The sequence below is a fragment of the Thermobia domestica genome, chromosome 10 (assembly GCF_964235325.1).
Source record: "Thermobia domestica chromosome 10, izTheDome1.hap1.1, whole genome shotgun sequence".
In the NCBI taxonomy this organism is placed as follows: domain Eukaryota; kingdom Metazoa; phylum Arthropoda; class Insecta; order Zygentoma; family Lepismatidae; genus Thermobia; species Thermobia domestica.
In genome coordinates, this window is record NC_137463.1 from 225,424,672 (window position 1) to 225,449,702 (window position 25,031).

At 35.6% G+C, this 25,031-nt stretch overlaps 1 protein-coding gene across 2 annotated transcripts in view; it reads right to left on the reverse strand.

Annotated features, from left to right (window-relative positions):
• The window catches only part of LOC145663017 (phospholipid-transporting ATPase ABCA3-like), a 373,059-nt gene that overhangs the window by 85,214 nt on the left and 262,814 nt on the right, over window positions 1-25,031 (reverse strand). For both annotated transcript variants that reach the window (XM_081729148.1, XM_081729149.1), the window contains one exon: window positions 3,996-4,121. In XM_081729148.1, coding sequence (XP_081585274.1) covers window positions 3,996-4,121 — 126 coding nt within the window. The remainder of the gene's footprint in view (window positions 1-3,995; window positions 4,122-25,031) is intronic.

Consider the following 25,031-nt stretch of genomic DNA (forward strand, 5'->3'; position numbering starts at 1 on the left):
GTTAAACCACACGTCAATATAAAAATGTACAAAACTCCCTCACCAGGTGTCAAGAACACAAGAAAGAAAGAAATGCGCGGGAGAGGGGGGAAACGATACCGTAGTGGAAAATTCAGACTGCATTAGTTCATTGTTGTCAACAATGAGTCTGTATTCCATTCTTTTTTTCTTTTGCATTCTGTTACATTTGATAACAAATATTGATAACCATTTCATGAACAAAACGAAAAAACTTGGAGAATTGTATATATATGTATTAAGATATACATATACTGTACGTTTAAAAAAAATATACGTTGGAAGTACATTCTATTTTTATACACGTTTCTAATTTACAGAGAGCAATACAAGTGTGATGTTGACTATTGTAAATATTCATTTTTATGTCTGTGTTTGTAGTAATAAAGCAAATCGTTTTTACCCCAACTCAGGAGATCTGAAAGCATTAGTATCAGGTGCAATAAACAGTGCACACAGTATACATACAAATATATTTATTTCTCTAGAAAGAACAAAGCGATTTTTACGAAACTTTTAGGGTTTATTAAATATAAATCAAGGTATACTTAGGTATAATTTCTATGTTACTATATGTAAGGGGACAGCTAGGGGAATAACATATATGAAAAAGGGAAATTTTTGAGGGAATTTCCCGAAAATCCCTCTGTTACGGGAAAACTGTACGTGATGGAGAGAAACCGAGTCCATATTCGAATTCAGCGCAAAAAGTTCCTTTAAGATCAGGTGATTTTTCTCATGTAACAAACAAAAAGTTTAAATTTGTTAACTAGAGTAATTTATATATAATAGTAAATTTAAGAAAGACTGTCCATAGCTTCTTATAATGAGTTTTAAGTTTATAGTGTTATAGTGTTATTGTGTTTTAATGTGGTGCTTGTGGTAGTAGTTGGATATATATATATATATATATATATATATCTAGCCAACTACCACAAGCACCACATTATACCATCCTCATATAGTAAATATACAACTCATTACCTATCTAACACTCACTATACAGACAGTGTAAAATGTCTAAGATTAAATCTATTTACAAGAAATTGCCTTACATCTCTACCTTTACACAATATCACTTTAAAAGTACACAGTTTTTTACACAGCTATTTAATCCTCACAGTGTTCTTAAAGTCTTTTCTCTAGAAGATTTTCAAGCATATTCTGTAATTCACGCTAAATCTACACAATGGTGTCAAAATACGACCCTTGAGCTGCATTCTCATCTTTGGTATGCTGTAAAATCAGCAGGAGCCAAATTTGTTGTATAATGTGGGTGAGGACGTGAAACCACATTGTTTCTGTGGACGAAGTCACATACAAGGTTGGTTCGGTGATAGTATGTACTGTCGTTGTGGAAGAGTCTGCAAAATGTTCTCTCTTGAACGTTCTCACACCTGGCAGTAGAATTTCCTACTGATACCATGTCATCAACAATTCATCACCGCCACTGCAGACATTTTATTATGCAGTATCCCGCAAAGGCAGAAAAAGGAGGTGAGCATTCACTTCTTTGAAGTGCTAAGCTGCTTTGCCTATTTTGGTTGTGGAGATGAAGGGGTTTTATTTTGTGAAGACTATTGCTTCGTCTCAGAATAGACGATATGATCAGTTAAACTTTAAAGTTCATTCAAAATTTTAAATTCATTCTGTGTTTCAACTTGGACATTATGTGAAGCTGATATGGTAACGTAAGATGTCATAGTAACTCCAGCTGCAGAGCTCCCGACGGATATTGGGTGATTTCTTTCACCACACTATCGTACTAAGCTCCTCGCTCTATGTAACGTACTATGTGCTGATATCTAAATATCAAAAGAAAGGGCCGATATTTAATTGAAAACAGGTAAGTAAGTTTAGCAACATTGTTTTATTCGGTAAAAACAAGTACATATGCACTTTGTTTTTCAACCTAGTCACCATTATTTTCCAAGCTTTTTCTGTACCGTGGCACAAGTTTTTTTATACCCTCTGCATAGAAATTCGCCGCCTAGGAGTTCAGCCATTTCAACACTGCCGTTTTCAATTAATCTGGTTCTTCAAATCGTTGAGATGAACGCCACATGTAAGAAATCCATGTTTCGTCACCTGTAACAACGTGGGTAAAAATCTATCACCCTCTCTGTCGTAACGATCCAGAAATCCGCGTGCTGCAGTCAGTCGGTTCTCTTTATGGACGTCTGTCAACATTTTGGGGACCCATCTGGCACACAACGTCTGATATCCTAATGTTTCTGTAACAATTCGAAACAATGTTATTGGTGAACCCTCTGGAAATTCGATGTGTAGAGCGGTAATGGTGAAGTGACGATTTTCTTTAACTTTTTCATTCACTCGCTGCATCAAGTCGTCAGTTTGAATGCTTGGTCTTCCACTCTTCTCTTCGTCGTGGATATTTGTATGGCCTTCTTTGAATGCACAACACCATTGTCGTACCTTTCCTTCACTCATTACACTGTCGCCGTACACTGCACACAATTCTCTATGAATTTCAGCAGCTCTTTGTCCTTTGGCATGAAGAAATCTAATCACAGAGCGGACCTCGCACCTGGCGGGATTGTGTATGCGCTGCAGCCATTTTAACATGCTCCAGAACATACGAAAGTAAACAGATGAGTGGCGAAACTATGGTTGTTTGATAGCAAATGGACCAAATGATGTTACTGCGCAAGGGTGATTCGATCACTATTGCCAGTCGGTTATAATAAAATATTGACCCTTTCTTTTGAAATGCGCCTCGTATTAGCGAGTTGCACATTTATTTCCGAAATATTATGATATTACCTCATATCTGCCAATGTTCTATCTATCTACATGTAATATACATTTGTGGAGAGAGAGATAGTAGCGAGATAACAGTGTGCAAAAAATAACACCTTAGATAATCTTCTCTAACCTTAGAAACGATACTTGCAACATAACAAAATTCGTACGTATTATGTAATTTGATTATCTGTGTTGTCAAATAACGAATTGCGGCCAATTTTGTCTTTATAGTAAAAATTGAATAACAAATAGATGAAAGAATGTATCTTTGAAAAGACAAAAAATAAATGTTACCATCGCCTATGATGCTATGTAATCTATTTTCAAGTGATTGAACACAAAATTTGAAAATAGATACGTAACAGTATATCGCCCTCTTTGCGCTGCTGGGATAGCGTGATTCTACTATAACAAGTGGATTTTGTAATAGAACAAAGGTAAGACAGCAAAGACTTGGAGATAATAAATATTTAAATTTATCTCTGCTATTATATTAAATTTACTTGAAATTATACCTTAATTTCAATATATACTTATAATTATGCATTATGAATAGACTAACTAAACGAAATATATGGTACCACATATTTTTCGTGATTATATGTATTGGGTTACATTAACATTTTGCTTACTTACAATATCAAACCCTTTCTTTACATAGTGTTTTTATTACAGCTAGTCACTTTTCGTTTTACTAATATTAATGCTACTCTTTTAAATGTTGAAATAATTTTCCTGATAAAAAATAAATAATTCATTCTTTGTAAATCAATGAATATTCGAAATATTCTGTGCACATACTTATGAAGAAACAAGCTATCTTTATTATAGATGATATTCGAACTCTAACACATTACTGAAAATTATCGCTGTCTGCAGGGTGGGGAATCAGGAGGTAATTTTCGAGAAGAGTTCTACTCCTCATATGTATGCCAAATATATTACATTTGCTTCTTTACAATTAATATTAATTATTAAATTAATATAAAATAATGTAATACTTTGCTTATTTTCTGTAGTTACCCAATAACGGTATGCAATGTGGGTAAGCGATTGTTTTTAATAAAGTATTATTATTCAGGTGACAATCTGTGTTTTCTTAGCAATTATGCTTGTGTGTGTGTAGTTTTCCACACATTGGAAGAATTACTACAAGCGTGCTTTGACTGCAATTTTATTATACGTAATCAAATTAAGGATAAAATACTTACAAAGAATAACTTGAAAACTAAAAAGAATTGAAATAGCGCTTGCTGCTGAATCAACAATAAAACTTATCACATATGTCAGAAACAACGAAGAAACACCAAAAAGGATGTAAGGTAAGGTAAAAGCACCTAAAAGAGTAAGAAAAAAATAATTTTAATGTTATGATCAATACAAAGTGAAGTGTATAAAAACATTTCTTTTTGAAATCATCTTATTCTGTCAATTTTGGGCAAACAGAGTTAATACAGATTTTTTTGGTAATATTTCCTTAACTTCAAACTAATTTATAAAATATTAGGTTTTAAAATAGTAACTGATATACGCATTACTTTATACCTCGTTACCTTTAAGTAATAATGGAAGAGCTCGGGGAAAAACATGGTAACTGATATTTTTGCTAATTTTGAGTTATAAGTTAAACTGTATACAACAGTATAACTAAAGTCAAGCGGTGGAGAAAATTCGTCAGTTCGCCAATACATGGCAGAGTAATACACGTTGAAAGTTATGGCATCTACAATATCTTGTAACTAAAACATGGTAACTAGCAAAGATGGCGGCAAGATGTGAGCTGGTGTTTCCGATCACATCTGAAGAATGTTTTTAATAATACGAGTAGAAGCAATGTAGACAGTTTTTTCGGAAGATGATTATGATTCCGATAAGGATCCAGAATATACACCAGAGCAGAGCAAGATTCAAAACAAAAGAGATTGTGATTTTGAGTTGAGTAAAAATTGACAAGCAAAAAAATGTCAATTTACTTTTATGTGCAATGTGGTATCTACTGTACATACCATTGTTTTGTGCAGCAGTGTGCACGATAATAGTTGGGAACATCGCAGGGACGTGTCCAAATTTTGATTTTCACAAAAATTGCCCAGATCACAAGTCCATCTCTGCCAAACTGAAAAACATAAATTGTATAATTCTGCTTTCATCCTATTTGTGTGACCCTGGCACCCTCCGATTATAATTTTTTCCTAATACCATTGAAGAAACACTTCAAAGAGCTGTATTTTTGAGGACGTTTCTAACGCACAGCATGCTGTGGAGAACTTGTTTTAGTCAAAATCAAAGCAATTGTTGTTGGAATAAATCGTAAAGCTTCAACATCGCTGTAGCAATTCCATGTCACAAAAAGGAATATGTTGAATAAGTGTGAAGTTCTTTCTGCAAACTTTACATGTTCTGGGTAAGATCAGGAACTTTTCAGCATTCATTGTACTCTAGTTTATAATACAAACGTATATATTGTGACTATATCATCAAAAGTTGCATTTGATAACAATAATAATAATCAATAATCAGTTATTTCCTTTTCAGTGTGAAAATACGGTAGACCTTCAAAACGTGCGAAGTCAATACTCATACTTAAAGTAGTACATTTTTAACTATTGATTGCAATAGACGAACGAAATCACATATACAGGGTGGCGCGTATTGTATCTACCAACTTCAAATGAAAATACAAAGGTGTGTTATGCAAGTTTTAATGCAAAACTGTTATGGAATATAAGTATATGGACTGGCAATTTGTACACTGTACAACACTTGTCGAAGGAGCTCACTAAACTTTAAAAATAACGTCCTGTAAATGTCCGCCTTTTTCCTGGATGCACTGCTGGAGGCGACGTGGGAAGGCATTCATCACACGCATTAACGTATCCTGTGGAATGGAACTTATCACATGACGAATGGCAGTCTTCAGTTCGTCAATTGTCTTCACGCGATTGGCAAAGACCCTTTCCTTAACATATCCCCAGAGGAAGTAATCAGGAGCTGTTAAATCTGGGGAACGGGATGGCCATGAGACATCGCCAAATCGGGATATCACGCGGTTTGGAAATGTTTCTCTGAGTATAGACATACTTTGGCGTGCCGTGTGTGCCGTAGCACCGTCTTGCTGGAAATAAACGTTATTGATCACACCCCTTTCCTGCAATTCCGGAATGAGAAACGTCTGTAACATATGGCAGTAGCGGTCGGAATTTACAGTTGTTGCATGTCCGGCGTCATCCTCAAAAAAATAGGGACCAATAATGCCACACATTCCAACTGCACACCATACCACAACTTTTGGGCTACCTTGAGGCTTTTCATGTAATGAACGAGGATTCTCCTGAGACCAATACCGGAAGTTTTGCTTATTAACATACCCAGTCAGGTGGAAGATTGCTTCATCGGACATCAAAAGTTGTTGGAGGAACAGTGGATCTCGGTTAATCAACTCAAGAATGTTCTGGCAGTTATTGAGTCTGTTTTCCTTATCAATGGCTCTCAACTCTTGTACCACCTGCAGTTTATACGGATGGAACTTCAAATCACCCAGCAAACGACCCAATGAACGTCGTGTCAAATGTAATGTTCGTGCATGTTGCCGTGCTGAACGTTTGGGACTGCGTTCCATCGCTACGCGCACTCGTTCCAAGTTTACATTTGTTCGAACACTTCGTCCACGACCTGGTGATTTCCGGTTCACAACACTACCTGTGGCCCGCCACTGTCTCACCCATCTCAGAATACTGTGTCTCTCGGGTATAGCAACATGGCGATCATCACTGTTTCGTCGCAGTGCCCGCTGAGCCTCACTGACAGAACCGGTTCGGATAAAGGCTTCCACCGCCGCAATTCGTGTCTGCACAGACCACCGCTCCATGGTAAACTAATTGCCAGAGGCCCTGCTATCCAGTGCCGTAAGCATGCGCAGCATTCGTACGCGCATTTGATCAGGGTTGCCAACTGCAACTGGTAGATACAATACGCGCCACCCTGTATAATCGGTTTCTGGAACACTGGATCCATAATAAAAACAATTGTTTTATATATCTTATTCTTTCTGTTTTATGCAGATTGACATTGAAGGCAGTAGTTCCAATTGAGCTAATCCCTTCCAGTTGGAATAGAAGAACACGATCAGGTGTGGAGCATGTTATTAGGACAGACGGCCTAGTCGCATTAACAAGGTGGATTGTGCAAATCAAAAATGCGAGCGTAGCAATTTGTATAAATTAGCTGAGTCTTCCAACTAGACAACAGCTTCCACGTTTACTGTACTCCTTTATCCAGATAAGGAGATTCGAGTCTATGTTAGACGGATTAAATATATCTTTGGAAACGCACAGCTCTACTAATTTCTAAATGGAGAGTGGAAAAGAAGATATAACGGGCAATCTAAAACCTATAGACTCTAATCTGAAAGACAACATGGCACCAACCGTTAGAAAAGAAACGTAAGGGTGGGAAATCCCACGTCAGTTAGAATCGAACCAGAGATATGTGCTATGGATGTCGGGAATATAGCAGGGATATGGTAAGCACGTTAGGTAATTTCTATTAATTTCATATACCAAGATGACATGAAAATTGGTGATATTTTTATCATCCGCGGTGCTTCAACGCAATAGCACTTTCCGATTCAGAATTTAAAATTCAAGATTACCTTATTTATTATTTAGAGGTTTAGTAGGTTCAATCATAAAATGGCGACTCAACAAAGAAAATGACATTGGGTAGCACAACTTCTAGTACATGCCACGAACAACACTTTCGTAAATTTGACGAACAGTGTAAAAAAGAATGTCTCATTGATCTAACTTATCAGTTATAAAACTTCAATGCCTAACATCCATACTCCCGAAGTGTTCCTATTTGCTATAATCATGAAGTAGTACAAAACCTATCTGTCTAAAATGCATATTTAATTGACAGGACTCGCACGCAGAGTGCGAAGAAAAGTAAAATTAATGTAAAATGATAATGATAACATTAAATATGATAACAATTAAACAATATTTATCTTCACTATCCAGTGATGTTAATAGTATCTCTCCGTTATGTTCAATTTCATTCACCTGTCAGTTCATCAAAACTAATAAAAGTTCATAAATGGAAATGTCGGAAACGCTGGATATGGTGAAGCGAGATTAAATTTCTATAATTTTTTAGAAAAATCTTACGATTGTAAGAATTCCTTGAAAGGGACATCAGAATTTTCCTAGTGCGATTTTGTGTAAAAATGTGATAAAATCCGATTAATGTCATGAAAATTACAAGAAAATCACAAATGGTATACAAAATAGACGATGTTTTCAATAAACGTGAAATCCGGTGGATTTTCAGTAAAATGAAGAAAACTAACTAACTCTAAAAGTCACCTTATCTAACTTAGAAGAACAGCGACTCTGAAAGAAGACCAATTACAGACAACCCGGAGAAAACCAAACACATTAGTTAATTCAGTTTAAAACCGATAGCAAAACTTTTCAGTTAAGATTATGCTTGCTCACGCGAGAGACTAAGTTTAAGTTCCCAAGCCGATACCATGGGAGCGATCAATTTCTATATGTAAAAGCCGAATATGCACAACGATAAAGTACTCAATTGTAACTAAGTTTTACATATCTAAGTCTTGCCTGTCGTGGAAAAGGTGAAATCGAGTTCTATTCCTGAAGACACACTTGGCCGCTGGAGCAGAAGCATCTGGCTTTATCACCTCAGTTGTCGGTCCGATTTCTATGCTTTGAATACAAGCGGTAGTCTGGTGGGTGAGAAGCTTATATCCCTTTAATAGTTAAGAGTCTTCATCCCGGCGAAATTAAAATACCGCTAATTTTACAGTAATTATGTGATATCTTCAAATAGATAAAAGATAATCGAAATGTGGAACAAGAGCGACCTAGACAATATTATTTTACATGAGAAGCCGTTATCACGACTCACTTATCTGCTTTCGATTTCGAGCCATTTTGAAAATAGGCATTTATTTTCGCGTTTCTAAACAGCTGAAAACGGAAAGCCACTAGGTGACTTGTGATAACGGTACCTCACGCAAAATAATATTGTCTAGGGCGTTCTTGTTCCATATTTCAATTATCTTTTATCTATTTGAAGATATCACATAATTACTGTAAAATTAGCGGAATTTTAATTTTGCCGGGGGTAAGACTCTTAAGGATAGCTGGAGGAGTTCTAACTATCATGACATATTTTGTCTCATAAAGTGACCTAGTTGCTACTTTATGCAAAAGACAGAAGCCTTAAAACTTGAAAACCAGAGCGACTCTTATCATTCTGTCCTGGACAATCTATTAACCTTGAATGTCTGATTGTTACTAAAAGACTATTATAGATATTACGTACTCAAATGATTTGGGCCAGAGTTTGTATCTCGGACCAGGCTAATCATAACTAATTATTTGATTATTGGATTCTTTCCTGATTCTCTCATATGATCTCACTGAATCTGAACTATAATTGATTGATTTATTTACTCTTGTTATTTCAATTTCAAACTCAAAATCCTGATTGTTGTTTTGTTTAGGTCTTCCTTTTCCTCAAGGGAAACCGGGATGAAACTTGGCTGAGTTTACGCCTGTACTAGAGGTCTTTCGTTAGTTTTGCATACACTCTTCCCTGTTAGTCTTAGAATAGAATTAACTATGAGTTATAAGCCGAATAAGGACACAAGCACACGAGCTTCCAAAAATGTTAATTGCAAGTGCCAGAGGCTCGAACTGAGACATTCTGCCCTGATCAATTGCTCAGTTTGTTTCGAATAGCATTTCCTTTACTGTTCTGTGCTATTTTTCTTTCCTTGTAAGAAGAATCCAGAAAAGTGGAAATCTATGTGGCTCTGAATAGAGTTTGCTCTTACATCAGCTGCTACAGTCGTCTGCAAGGACTTCCAGACTAGTTGCTAAACAGAGTAAATTCATATTCTTTTGTATTAGCAGTCCTGAGTTCGACGACAAGACAGGACACCAAATATAGACGTAAAATATACTTGATATACTGAATGCATCTATCTATCTATCTATTTATCTGATCCACTATGTGAATGGAAATCCTACATTTGTACAATTTTGAGTTTCAACAGATAGGTAAAACTTCTAGGTTTCGGTAGGATATTGGTAAGGGTAAGTTCCTTAAAACTTTGAAATGATCGCAAAAAAAGGAAGGAAAATAAGAAAATGATTGTCTCTATCTATTACCACCTAAATTCTGGTTTGAACTGAGAGTAAACGGAGTGAATGAAATACTTGTAAATTAGGACTACTTTTATGTTTCTGTTGATTATTTCAGGCCGTGGTGATATGTTCCGATGAGACACTGAATCGCTTTCAAAAAGAAGGAAAATAAACAACTTTGTCGCTGTATCTGCATTTCTTTTCTATGGTGATAAATGTGGAAACGAAAAGTAGTTGATTTGCAAGAACACGAGTTTAAATATAGAGTTAACGTGGGAGATCGGACTTATTCCGCAAACGCTGAATCGATCGCAAGTAAACGTTTCTCGATATTGCTTACCGTGTTTTCTCTGATACATTTCGACAAACAGACACAGATGAATGGACGTCACAGTTATATAAGACTTCCGAAACGTATGCACAGGATAGTTTGGAAGTCTAATGATAACTCCACTTACCTTAATCTCCACTTGTTATAAATTACCTTCTTTTATGTTACATATACTGGTGTTGGTGTTTTCTCTCGAACACTGTCTTCATTTTAACAAATGAACACGATACGCATACACAAGTAAAGTTAAACAGAAAAAGTATTTTTAATATACTGGGCTGATTAATACTTCTTCGCTCTAGAGTAGAAATAAAAGACATATAACCATGATTATAAATTTACTTTTTTCAACACAATTCCCCTGGTCTTCAACACTTTCGAACAATGGATGTACCAACATTTGCATACCCATTAAAACAACCAATAGTTTCTTCACGGTAGTAGAAATATGCATCTACTGCACACATGATATCAACACTATACGAAAGTATTTTGCCTCACAAGTGAATAGAGAAAATCATTGATGAGCAAATTGGATGACTAGGGCGAGTGATAGATCATTTCAAAGCTAGTATTATGAATGAAGGCCATTGCACATGCTGGCTGGTGGACTGCATGTTTGTCCTGATGGAAGAACACTTTACGTGACAACTGTCCTCTTCTTTTCTGTTTGATGATTTCGTACGAGTTCTGTATTAGATTAGCGTAACAGTCAGCTGTGATGGTGTATCGGCATGGCCAAGTCAATAAATACAATTCCTTTAGCATAGAAGAATACTGACGTCTTAATTTTCTGCGCACTATGTGCTACGTTGAATTTGTCCTTGTATCGTGAATCATGGTACGTCCACTCCATAGATTACCATTTCATCTCAGTATTGTAATGATGAATTATTGTCTCATCCGTGGCCACAAACTACTTTACAACTTTCCAGAATCATACTGTATTTCTGTCAAAATTTCTTGGAAACAAATGATTCGCTGCCTCTTCTGATCAATAGAAAATTCTGATTCGGCACACGTATTGCCAGTACTTTTCATAGGTAAAACATCAATCAATATTGACTGGACTGCATTTTGTGACAACGTTGTCTTGTCTACGATGTTGCATACAGTTACTTTTCAATTATCAATAACAACATAATGGATCTTGGGTAGCTAGCTAGCTTGCACTGAGAAAAATCCGTTCTCCGGACAGCGGTATATTGTACAAATATACGGTATCCTCTTGCTTACTATAGAAATCAATACGGAGCATACGTTATCCGTATGATACATAGGCACTGCCGTTTGATGTTACATCATGCCGTTGCAGGATGTATGACATCTAACAGTTTTCCGTATATCACATGTATATACTTATGTTACCTTCGTCAGCTATATGCTATATACGTCCATTTGTATGTGAGATCCTGACCGCCTACATTGTTTCATACAGAAAGTACGTATAGATGGAACACTTATACAGAAAGTATTATAAAACATGCGTTTTCAGTTATACGTCTGGTGTACGTTAAGTCCAAAAACTACAGGAATTACGCATGTAACCTATCTTTTTAAGTATGCCACCTACAATTTTTTTTCTCAGTGTGGTTAGCTAGTCTGATTAGTTTGTGAGTATGAGGACCTGGACGTGGTTCGTCGTTACATGAGTTTCTGCAAAGTTGGAATACCTGATACCATCTCTTCACATTTCAATATGATGGAGAAAAATCACACAACGTATTTACCAATTGTTCACAGATTTGTTTTACGATTAGCCTCGTAAAAATTAGGAGCACCATCATTGTTCGGTACTCAAAGGCTAAAATTTCAAAAGTATGACAAAACTGTTCACACACACACTTGCAATCAAAAAATAAAAAAGTAAGTTGGAAACTTGAAATTTTATGTGTAAGCCCACTGAAGACTTCCGTTGTGTTGGATATTATTTCTGCGGAAATCAGGAAGAGGACTTATTGATCTATCCTAACTTGTATATTTTTCTTAAGAACCGAATCTCTTTATTTTTTCGTTCGCCAATCTTTCCTTAAATGACTCTTTTTAAGAATGGCTGTTTAGTGAGCTTAACCTCCTGATTTCAATGTGCCTGTTTTCAAACAAGCTTGTAATGAATTACATAACTTTTATTGCGTAGTTTTCTCATGGGTTTCTCATTTAGTAACACTTCTCTCATTCACGCGTTGAATCATCATTCATTTGCTCATAAATATGTAGCGAATTACGTTACTTTCGTTCGTTGTCATGAGTTTTCTCCTTACTCAGACTTTCTCGTTCCATGACTCCTACATCATTATTTGCTTTGTAGTTAATATCTGTTCCGTTTAGTCGAAAGAAATATTCCTGCTACATGAAACTATTTGTACAGCTGTCTTTCAAATTTTAAGTGGCACATAATTTAATATTTTGTCCAACGGCAATTCGCAATGGCAAACTAGCAGAAAGAGGTCCACTTAGATTAACCATTTTAAGTTCTGGCTTTAGGCAAATTATATACTTTCAGTCAAGCAGCTACAGCATCATCCCTATTTACCCTATAATAATGGTTTGTACCTCATTCTCTTCAGAATAAAAAAAACGTTCAACAGTATCATTCAGGGTTCCCTATTATGTCCCTAAAGCGGGAAATTGTGAGAGAAATTGGAGATTTATTAAAAAAAATATTTTGAGCCCTTCTGAACCCCAATGTGTTAATACACAGATCTCGAAATCAAACGAAAAATAGTAACAGGTGTACGAAATGTATGTACGAAATTTCAAGCTTCTAACTTGAATAGTGAGGTCGGGAAAATTATTTACCAATGAGCCCCACAGTGCCCCAGATTACTCCAAAAGACCCGAATGTATATAAAAATTTGCTGAGACATTCCTATTTATCCTAGTGTCACGGTTCCTACATCATTCTCTTCAGAATAAAACAGACTTTCAAATGATAGCATTTACATGTCTCCGTTATGTATCTGAGGTGGAAAAATCACGAAAATGTGGATTTTGTGTTGAAAATATCCCTTTCGTTTGGGTTTTTCCCCTCCAAAGCGCCCTGCTTTAACACAAATATTTGAAACGAACCTGAAAAATACTAACTCGTGCACTGAATGTGAGTACAAAATTTCAATCTTCTGTGTGCAAAAGTAATCCCGCCAAAAGCAATATCCCCACAATACTCCAGTTTCCATTTATAAAACAGGATGTCAGGTAAAAATTTCCTGAAAACACTATTTATCTTAGGATGATGATTCGTACGTCATTCTCTACAGAATAGAACAGATTACCATTCACATTTCTATATCATCTATCTGAGGCGGTACACTGAGAGAAAAAAATGTAGGTGGCATACTTAAAAACGTAGGTTACATTCGTAATTCCTGTAGTTTCTGGACAACCGTATATAACATCCTTCAGCAAACGTATAGCTGAAAAAGTATGTATTATACGTACTGTCTGCATAAGTGCAATGACGTCATTCGTGTGACGTCATCTGCAGTAACAAGTATATACGGAGATAATATCTAGCTTTGTGACGTCAGGATCGTATGTAGCATGTGGGTTAATAATGACGACACACACTGACTATCAGGACGGAGCATAATTTCAAGAAGTATGCAATATACGTTCTGTACGTATGTTTCTTGCGTTCAACCCCGAGACAGCATCTATATCATACTTGTGCCCCGTACGTACGACTAGATACAATATACGTATTGTACGTATATATTACACAGATTTTCCTTATGTCGCACACAGCTTGTCCAGATACAGCATACAGAATATCCGTATGCACCATACAGAGTGCACATATGTAGCTTATAGATTGTCTGCATGCAGCATATAGATTATACGTATGTCGCGTACAGGTTGGCCATATGTAATGTATGGATTGGATGTATATAGCTAATAGGTTGTCCATATGAAATATACGGATTTTACCTGTATCGCATATGTATTGCCTTCCTGTTAAATATGGATTGGACATATGCAGGATCTAGATTATACGTATAGTGCACCATTATTAAAGTGCTGCAACATACTGCAAAGTGCATGATACATTCTTACTGTAATGTTGTCAAATATTGTTTTACTCTGTATGAAAACAAAAATAGCTTAAAATATGGTTGATCTCCTTTGTGCCAATAATAATAAAATTAACAATACTACACTTTTCAAATCTTAGTTTGGAGCAGTGAAACTGTCCAAAGAAATGTATTTACCTACAGGGTGTCCTATAAGTTTGGGCTTCCTGCTAATTCGTTGGAAAGCTACTGCAAAACCAAGTGTTGAAAAGTGACACAAGCTTTAATTTTAAAATTATGGGCACAAAGGAGGTTAACCATATGTTAATCTATTTTCGTTTTCATACAGAGTAAATCAATATGTGATATATTACTGTAAGAATTTATCATATGGTTTGCAGTTAGTTAGTTGCAGCACTTCAATAATAATGCAAAATGCACAGCCGTATACAATCCTATATTCAAACTCAAACAAGATTTACGTACAATCATTTATTAAGCTGTTATCATCCATTGCTTGTACGATATAAAGATTATTTTACCTCATTCTTTTCCTTAATAGTATCTTCTTCTAAAGTGCAGTTGTTACCACAAGAGGCCCGAATAGAATATTCCAGAAATAACTTCTCTGTACATTTTAATTAACAGGTATGTTTTTTTTATGTCGCAATAATTAAAAGTATGGTGTCAGCCGAAGACGTATTCGCTCACAAGATGATTCCTACTCAGTACTCGCCATTAAAAATGCAACACCAAGAAGGAGACATGGTAGCTGCGCCAAAGTTCCCAGGCCGATACCTAATAGTAAGTGCAGAATACTCTTAAACGTCCGCTGTATTCGCTGTGTGACAACTTGGTGACAGCGGAGGCGTTGTGCAGCCATCGACTAAACATATTTATCCTTCCCTGCTCTAGATATTCTGCAAATTTGGACTTTCCTGGATGCATCGTTCTTAGTTTTAAGCAACGAGCAGTCTAACAGTCTCATACATTGCTTAAAGAAAGAGCAATGATTCTCAGAATTACTCGGAAGATATATATATACAATAATTTAAAACTGTTATCTCAAACTTTGCAATTCAGAGCACGAAAACAACTATAGCTAAAGGAACACTGATTTTAGCCAGATAGTAACTAGTAAACTCAATCACACTGAGTACCATTAGTTGCTTGGTGTTATCCGTAAGTCAGAGATCATGGTATCTCATTTCGTGTAGATTTTTGCATTTGTTTAATGCTAAAAATGTATTTTATCGCTGATTGAACCCAGTATCATATATATACCGACAGGACGTACCTTAGTCACAAGGTGACATGAGTGAAACACTAAACTACTCGATTCACACCTGCGACCTTGTCAACACTAGAGAAAGTTACAAAGTGATTAAGTAAATACGGAACATAGTTTATACAAAGTATAGCGATGTATGAAGTCTCCGTTTCATACGACTTGGATAAAGGATACATCTGAAATAACAACAAAGAAATATATAATGATTTCTCTGGATAATTTGGATTAGTCCAGAATTCGAACACATATACGTTGGTAAGTCCAACATTTTTTTTTACTTTTTTCTTTGGATTCCCAATAAAGTTGACTACTGAAAAGCTGAGTTATAGATTCTGTATTAAAACAACACCTTCGCTAGACATGTTCAGTATACACATTGTCTTACATATAGAACAATACATTAGTTGTTAATGCATGTCTGAAATAATAGTACTTCATATAGAATTTTACTTCATCCAATCGTAATAGCACAAAGATAAATATTGCGAGAGATAATGTTCTTATTACAGAGAAAAAGGGTTGAAATGACTTAACATTAACAAACATTTTCTTTAAACAGAGTTAATATTTTATTCTAATTTATGGAAGAAAGAAATAATTTGTAGTACAGTATCTTTATTAGGGTTATACAGTATATTCGTACAAAAGAATGTAAGTACAATTAGGTCTGTCTTCAGAAAGGACGTTTTTTAGCCACAACCTACACTGCTTCTTTTGACTGTCTTTCAAGCAGAATCCTGGTTTGATGCACGAAATACCTGCAACAAAAATCACAAAATATTTAAAATGTTACATTCAGTGTGCTTAATTTGGTTGTACTTAACAATACAAAGTATCTTAACATTTTTGAGATTAAATGGACAAAATCTGTTCGGTCAGGTATGGACTTTTGGGTTGCACGTAGAAAAACTATGAAGTGTTTATTGATGCTGAACAACAACTCAAAATGTATTACCATTCAAAAGTAAGTGGGTACCCGAATGGTGTTCGGGATACCATGGGGCACCTAATGTCTGTATTTTTTTAGATATATGGAAATGTATGTCTCTAAAATGTAAAGAACTGACATCTGTTTACCGAAAACCTCAACTCGGTAAGCCTTATGGATATCGAGATATGGGAAAATAAAGAACGACACCATAGAAGTGTGGGGTTTTCGTACTAGATGGTGCAGTTTCGGAAACGAAATTACGAGGGCTTACAACAACCTCAAAAGTATTTTCAATTAAATACACTACACACACGCCCTGATGGGGGTTTTCGGGTACCATGATATTCGAAGAACTCTCATTTCTAAACATTCTAAAATATGTCTTAATAACGTTTTAAAGAACGTTAGAGGTGTGTGTTTACTGAAACCGCAAGTCGGTACGCCTAACAGTTACCGAAATATGGTGAAATAAAAAGCGACACCGTAGGTACGTGGAGCTTGCATAAAAGACAGTACAATTTAGAAAATTAATTAAAATATAACTATCAAGATATTGTCAAATAAAGGGAGGATCCATACAGTTATGAGGTTTTCGTGTTAGGTGGTAAAATTTCCGAAACCGGTTATGGAAAGTTAATAAGCATCAGTAGCAATTTCATCTTAAAGTAATTAGGTATTTCCATGGAGTTTAAGAACATCATGGGGTCTGCCAAGATTAAATTTTAAAAGCTTTGGAAAATATATTTTGACATTTGTAAAAAGTATTAGAAATATGTATTTACCTAAAAGTTCCAGCTAGTACATTTAGCAGCTAGAGATACACCACACCATACAATAAAAGCGTATTAGATCTTGAAATTGCAGAAAACAATTATTGATCCTAACAAAAGTTAAATAAGATGGTACTTCTATGGGTTAAGTGAGTACCTCAGACTCGTCAGTACAATTTCGATCGAAAGGTTAATTCAGCTCTAAATTTTCTTTGGACAATTCCAAGCGTTTATCATGAAGCGGCTCTGAAATAAAGTGAACATTTTTTGTCAATATCTAATATAGCAAGCGAGAAATAAGGAATTGTGTATTTTATGACGTCGTAAAAATAGAGACCCACATGGATTTGTACTTTTGAGTGTTTGCTGTAAGAAGAAGAAATTTCAGAAAACAACCGTATATTCCTTAATAGGCAATTAAATGGGCGGGGGCACGGTGGCTTAGTGGTAGAGTGCTTACCTCTGGTGTATTGGGTTTTTGGTTCGATCCGCAGCCAAGTCAGTTTGTAGTGGACATCGTATTCCTGGGTTTTCTCGGGGTACTCTCTTTCCTCCCACCTTTGCACTCCATCAATTCTGTCAACAACATTCACTTGCTTTAATCAAAATCTCCCTGAGACTAAAATGAATAATCGTGTGTCGCTACACTGAAATATTTCATTTTATTTAATTTATAATTAAATGGGGAGTTAAGTATGATCGTATCTCTATTGGTTAAGTGAATACTCCAACAGTTTCTGCAAAAAAAGATTAGTTAAACACCCTACCACTAAGCTACTGTATCCCCGCCCATTGAATTGTCTATTAAGACATATACAGTAGTTTTCTGAATTTCTTCTTATAGGAAAGATCCAAAAGTACAAATATATAAAGATCTCTATTTTTACGTCATAAAATATATAATTCCTTATATCTTGGTTACTATCTTAGATATTGACAGCGAATTTTCATTCTTTTGCTCAGCTCGATGAACCCTTGGAATCGCCTGAAGAAAACCTAGGGCTGAACTAATCTTTCGATCAAATTGTACTGAGGTACTCATTTAACCCATAGAAGTACCATCTTATTTAATTTTGTTGCGACCAATAATATTTTCCGAAATTTCAAGATCTCATACGCTTTTATTTCACATTGTTTCTCCAGATATTAGATGTACTAGCTGGAAGTTTTGGGTAAACACATTTCAAATACTGTTTACAAATGTCAGATTATATTTTCAATAGCTTTTAAAATTGAATTTTGGTAGACTCCATGATGTTCTAACACCCCATGAAGATACCTAATTACTTTAAGATGAAATTGCTACTGGTATTTATTAACTTTCCATGACTGATTTCGGAAATTTTAGCATCTAACACGAAAACCCCTTAACTGTGTTGGTCCTCCCTTTATTTGACAACATCTTGATAGCCGTAAGTCATATTTTAATTCATTTTCCGGATTGTAGCGTCAAGTATGCAAGCCCCACATATTTATAGTATCGCTCTTTATTTTCCCATATCTCGGTATCCATAAGGCTTACCGAGTTGCAGTTTTCAATAAAAAAAATCAGTTCTTTACATTTTAGAGACATGTATTTCCATTAATCTAAAATGCAGGAATTAGGTACCCCATTGGAACCCCATTGGAGTATTCACTTACTTTTGCATAGCAGGGTAAAAATGCCAGTGGTTCTCACTTTAAGGTTGAAAACATACTATTTTGTCTTTTCTCTGAGCATTGTGAATCTGTCGGAGCTATACCGTAGTTGGAAAGACTCACTGATCCTTCCTATAATGACCATGTAGTCAGAATTCAAAAAGGAGTAGAAGGAAAAACAATATTTTAAAATCCTTGCACCAGTAGTCCTCACCTTAAAATCAAAATGTTCCAGTAATAGTCAGGATTTTCTACCAGTGTTCGTCACTCAAATAACTTGACATAATTTATTCAAAAACGCACTGTGTATCAGTTTAGGGTTAAGAATACAATACATAGTAGTAAGCTTAATAACTTTGCATCACTTTTAGCACTCAAGAAAGAAAATAAAAACGTTTTTACATACTTTTTAAAGCAATTCAGAAAGAAAAATGTTAACTGAATTCAAAAGTTAACTGTATATCACTTTCACGTTAAGAGTACAATATTAAATACTATGTTTAATAACTATACGTCCTTTAAACACTCAAGAATGAAAATAAGCGTTTGTACATACACTTGAAAAATAATCTGAGAAACAAAATAAGTTAACTGAATTCAAAATTTAATTATGCATCACCTAAAGCTTAAGAATATACTATAAAATACTGAGATTAATAACAATGCATTACTGAAGAATAAAAACAAAAATGTTTTAGCTACCTATATTGTATTTACATGTTATTTCTCATTAACACTTTTTTTTGATAACTCATGATCAAGTCTAGGGATGCACAAGAGAAAAGATTTGAAATTGTCTCCTTTCGAAAAGGTGCCGCGAAAGTTATGTCTCGTCTCGAAAACTGGACCCGTTTCTATTGGAAGAGATCTCGAATTTCGTGACAAAAATTATGTCTCGTCTCGTGCTCATCCGTAATCAGATCCATAGCCAAAAACTTCATTTCGGAGGGAGGGCTTTCCGATATCTGAATTTAGATAGATAATCGATATCGACAAACTATCGAAACTTGTTCGAATTATCGAAAAATACAGCAATATCGAAATATAAACAATATCAAAAATCGAAAATATAGAAATATGAAAGAGATCAATAATATGGATATATCGATCAAAAATTTCGATATCGATGTTTTGATATTTGAAAATATCAATCGTTCGATTTAAATATCACACAGCCCTAGGTTCCAACTGTTGTCACCTTTAAAATTAATGTGAAAATTGCTGACTAATCTGTAAGTACCGTAAGACGGGATTATTGTGCACTTCAGGATTAACTTTGCACAAAATACGGCATAAGTTTCACGGTCCTCTGTCGGTAAAATTATGGACTAAAGAGAAAGTTTTAACTGCCACCGTAAGATAGAACATCTAACTGGATTTTGACTATAATGTTGGCGGTTAACATCAGTTCTAATTAAGTGAAGGGTTTGTTGTTATAGAGGTATGGAAAGCAGTAACTGTAAAGGCCGACAAAATTTGAAAGATATCACCTACAAGAATTTTTGTCAAAGTCAAGTCAGTTTCGTAGAATACTCTGTGTATAATGGGACTTAGAGACAATAGTTGAAATTGAAGTGTGAAACGTTTGAAAGTCATACAAAAATAAAACTGGGAGAAGGCTGTTTCAACCTCTAATCGGGGCTACTTTGCACTGATCAAACGTAACCCCTCAGATAGGAAATTATTACTACTGGTACCTCCTGCCGTCTAACTTTAGAAAAATTTCCTATTCAGGTAGATGTCGGAATGGATTTCTTGTTGGGAAATAAATTACGAACAGCGGCGGATTCAGAAAAATAGCTTGAGAGGGACTTCACACAGAAAGATTTCCTTTATTTAGAAATGACTAGACTTTTTGAAGGGCTTGAAGCGTAGACGCATAGGAATGACTAACATTAGATTTTTTTTTAAAAGAAATTCTGCAATTTGGGTGGGCTTCAGCCTGAAAGCCCCAAATCCCGTAAATCTTCCACTGATTACGGTTGGAATGATATTCTTCGATATAAAGAGCAACCAAGGCAAATCAGATGTCGGAGAATTTTGCTGTTCTTGAGTTGCCATTTTTGTGGGACATACTAAACTATCAGAATGTGGTTCCTATGTCCGTACCAGAAAATACATAATTTTCTTTACAAATATCGATAATTCGTACTAAGTACTGACACCGGTACCGTAAGTCCAACCTCAATACTTGTAGACTGCATGCAGTATTGTGTAGGAAGTGAAATGTATAAATAGAGGTGAGAAAACATTGCACAGAAACATTATGTTCATATGTTGAAAATACTTTTTTTTTGTATGTGTTGCAAAGTATCTTCAGCTATCAGGTTACTTTGCAACAAAGTTTATATGAAATGAAATCTTTGAGTTTTACGTCCCACGATTATGCCGGGTATGCTAAAGGAGACGATGGTGAGAATGAATGGAATAGTAGAATGAAAAATGTGGGAGAAAACGGGAAAACCTCGAGAAAACAACACACAGTGTTTCTCCAACACAAAGCCCATTTAGCACGTGCTGGGATCGATCCAGGAACTTCACGCAGGAGAGGTGAACGCTCCCCAAAACACAACCTCAGAATATATTTTATATAGAGTAGAAATAACAATATGTTGTAAAAAAATGGCCGGTCTGAAAGGCATTTAAGCTAAAAAAAATACAATTGCTACTCGATTTGTTTACTAGCATTGTTTAATTATCTATGGTACTGAACATCGCAACACCAATATCATTATGTTATGTCACATCCTTTCAAAACTAGGAACTGCAAAGTAGACCTGCTTTGCTTCGTGATGTCCGAAGAGTAGACGACTGAAGGCGAAAGCAGGCAAGTAGCATACAAATTTATGATGCTGAAGGCGTTATTTTTCACAGCTATGGAGAAAAGAGAAACAAAAAATAACAGGAAATCTTTGTTTTACGTTCTACGAATATGCTATGTAGGCTGACGGTCACAAATGAGTAATGAAAATTGATGATCTTGGAATACGATTTGGTGGAATAATGAGGGAGAAAAATAATCATTGATTAAATATTAAATTGAAAAGAAATAAGAGCCTGACGCTCAAATACTTATCTATCCGGCACCCATCTTAATCCCCATAAAATATCATGAAGTGCTTAATTGATTCTAAACCCAATATTAGTAATAGTAATTTAACAATAAACACAGAATATATAATTTACGCACCTTGAAATGTAGAAAGTAATGATTGTAATCCCCAGCTTTCCAATAGACCTTTGATTTCTCCAAATGAAGATTCGGATATCTTGTTTCTTCTCAAACAATAATGGGTTACAATAATCAGTTGCAGTCCAAAACCAAGTCACTAAGTTAAGCATGAAAATAAAAGGATTCATTAGTTAGATGCATACAAAATCCTACGCATGTAAATCCGAATCTACTTGTATTAAATTGTAAATTTAAACAAACTAAATTATACTACAGTTATAGTGACATCAAACATACATTAAATAAGATATACAGGGTGTCTCAAAAGTCCCCTGACATAGGGTAACTCTGTTATTATCAGAGTTACAACAAAATGTAGGAGGGGAAAGCATCCCCAAATATGATGTTTTCAATCTAAAGTGAAGGAATTTTTAAAATCGGATGACTCGTTTGCGCTGTACACTCTTTATGCGCCCAATGTGAAATGAAAATGCAACGTTGCCATTTACCTGGACCCAAAACATAAGTGAGTGAAGTTACTGTCTTTTACGCTAACATGTCGATGGCCAGCTCCCGTTTCAAGCAGTAACTTCATTCAGGCCAGGTAAATGACAACGTTGCATTTTCATTTAAAATTGGGTGCATAAAGAGTATACAGCACAAACATCTCGTCCGATTTTTTAAAAAGTGTTCACTTTAGATTGAAAACGTCATATTTCGAGATGTTTTTACCTCTTACATTTTGTTGTAACTCTGATAATAACAGAGTTACCCTATGTCAGGGAACTTTTGAGACATCCTGTATACATCATAAGAAGTTCCTTTCTAAATTCTACACGGATGTGGTTTCATTGAATGTGAGTTGGGTGATACACATTAGGCCTTTTGGGAGTACGTCACACGGACGACCGTAATTTTGTGTTCAAAATTTTTATTATGAACTGGTGAGATATGTGATACATATGGCCACGGGCTAGAATTTTCTTAGCGGTTCAAACTCGCGGGCCCTTTTTCCTTCCCCATTTTGAATCGGTACATGAAAATGGGATTTTCTTTATGCTTGCCTGCGCCGATTTTGAAAATTCCTTCACTAATCGACTTTTCTTGATGAGTACTACAAGAATAAGTTAAAATCTCGCGGGCCATTTTTTCTTCCCCATTTTGAACCGGTACATGAAAATGTGATTTTCTATATGTTTGCCTGCGCCAATTTTGAAAATTCCTTCACTAGTGGATTTCTCTCGACGAGTACTACAAGAACCAGTTAAAATCTCGCGGGCCCTTTTTCTTCCCCATTTTGAACCGGTACATGAAATAGTGAATTTCTTCATGTTTGCCTGCGTCGATTTTGAAAATTCCTTCACTAGTCGATTTCTCTCGACGAGTACTACAAGAACCAGTTAAAATCTCGCGGGTCCTTTTTTCTTCCCCATTTTGAACCGGTACATGAAAATGCGATTTTTTCATGCTTGCCTGCGCCGATTTTGAAAATTCCTTCACTAGTCGATTTCTCTCGACGAGTACTACAAGAACCAGTTAAAATCTCGAAGGCCCTTTTTTCTTCCCCATTTTTAACCGGTACATGAAAATGCGATTTGTTCATGCTTGCCTACGCCGATTTTGAAAATTCCTTCACTAGTCGATTTCTCTCGACGAATACTACAAGAACCAGTTAAAATCTCGCGGGCCCTTTTCTCTTCCCCATTTTTAACCGGTACATGAAAATGCGATTTTTTCATGCTTGCCTGCGCCGATTTTGAAAATTCCTTCACTAGTCGATGTCTCACGACGAGTACTACAAGAACCAGTTAAAATCTCGCGGGCCCTTTTTCTTCCCTTTTTTGAACCGGTACATGAAAATGCGATTTTTTCATGCTTGCCTGCGCCGATTTTGAAAATTCCTTCACTAGTCGATTTCTCTCGACGAGTACTACAAGAACCAGTTAAAATCTCGCGGGCCCTTTTTCTTCCCCATTTTTAACCGGTACATGAAAATGCGATTTTTTCATGCTTGCCTGCGCCGATTTTGAAAATTCCTTCACTAGTCGATTTCTCTCGACGAGTACTATAAGAATCAGTTAAAAACTCGCGGACCCTTTTTTCTTCCCCATTTTGAATCGGTACATGAAAATATGATTTTCTTCAAGCTTGCCTGCGCCGATTTTGAAAATTCCTTCACTAATCGACTTCTCTTGACGAGTACTACAAGAATCAGTTAAAATATCAAGGGACCTTTTTTCTTCCCCATTTTCAACCGGTACATGAAATAGTGATTTTCTTCATGTTTCCCTGCGCCGATTTTGAAAATTCTTTCAGTAATCGATTTCTGTCTTCAGGTACTACAAAAATCAGTTAAAATCTCGCGGGCCCTTTTTTTTCCCCAACCCAACATTTTTGTATATTTTGAATGTATTCAAGTATGAAACAAAAGTATTTAATTCCCTTAGTAGGCTTCTCAACTTAATATTTTTGAACTTAAATTTTATTTATTTTAATTATTTATTTTCTTGTGACTCAATATTTAATTGCAATCGTTCATTAGGGAGAAGGGTGGCCATTCTCAAATATATAAATATAGTATTCTTAAAATTTGTGTGTTCTCGTATTATTAGTTCCTTTCACTAGACATGGAAATTGCAAATTAATACCTGGTAAACCTGGAAAATTCAGGGAAATTGAGTTCCATATTTATGTATGAACCCTGCTATTTACATTTTTTTTTCGATTAGGGAGAACTGTACAAAAGGGTGTTTTGGGAATGGCATAACAGTAGGTTTCTGGGGGTGTTGTTCCAAATGAAATGAAATCTTTAAGTTTTACGTCCCACTATTATGCTGGCTAGGGTAAAGATGACGGGATGTTGTTCGGTGGGGGTCAATGTTGCCAATTTTGGGAAAAGTCGCTAAATCAGGGGAATTCGACCTCA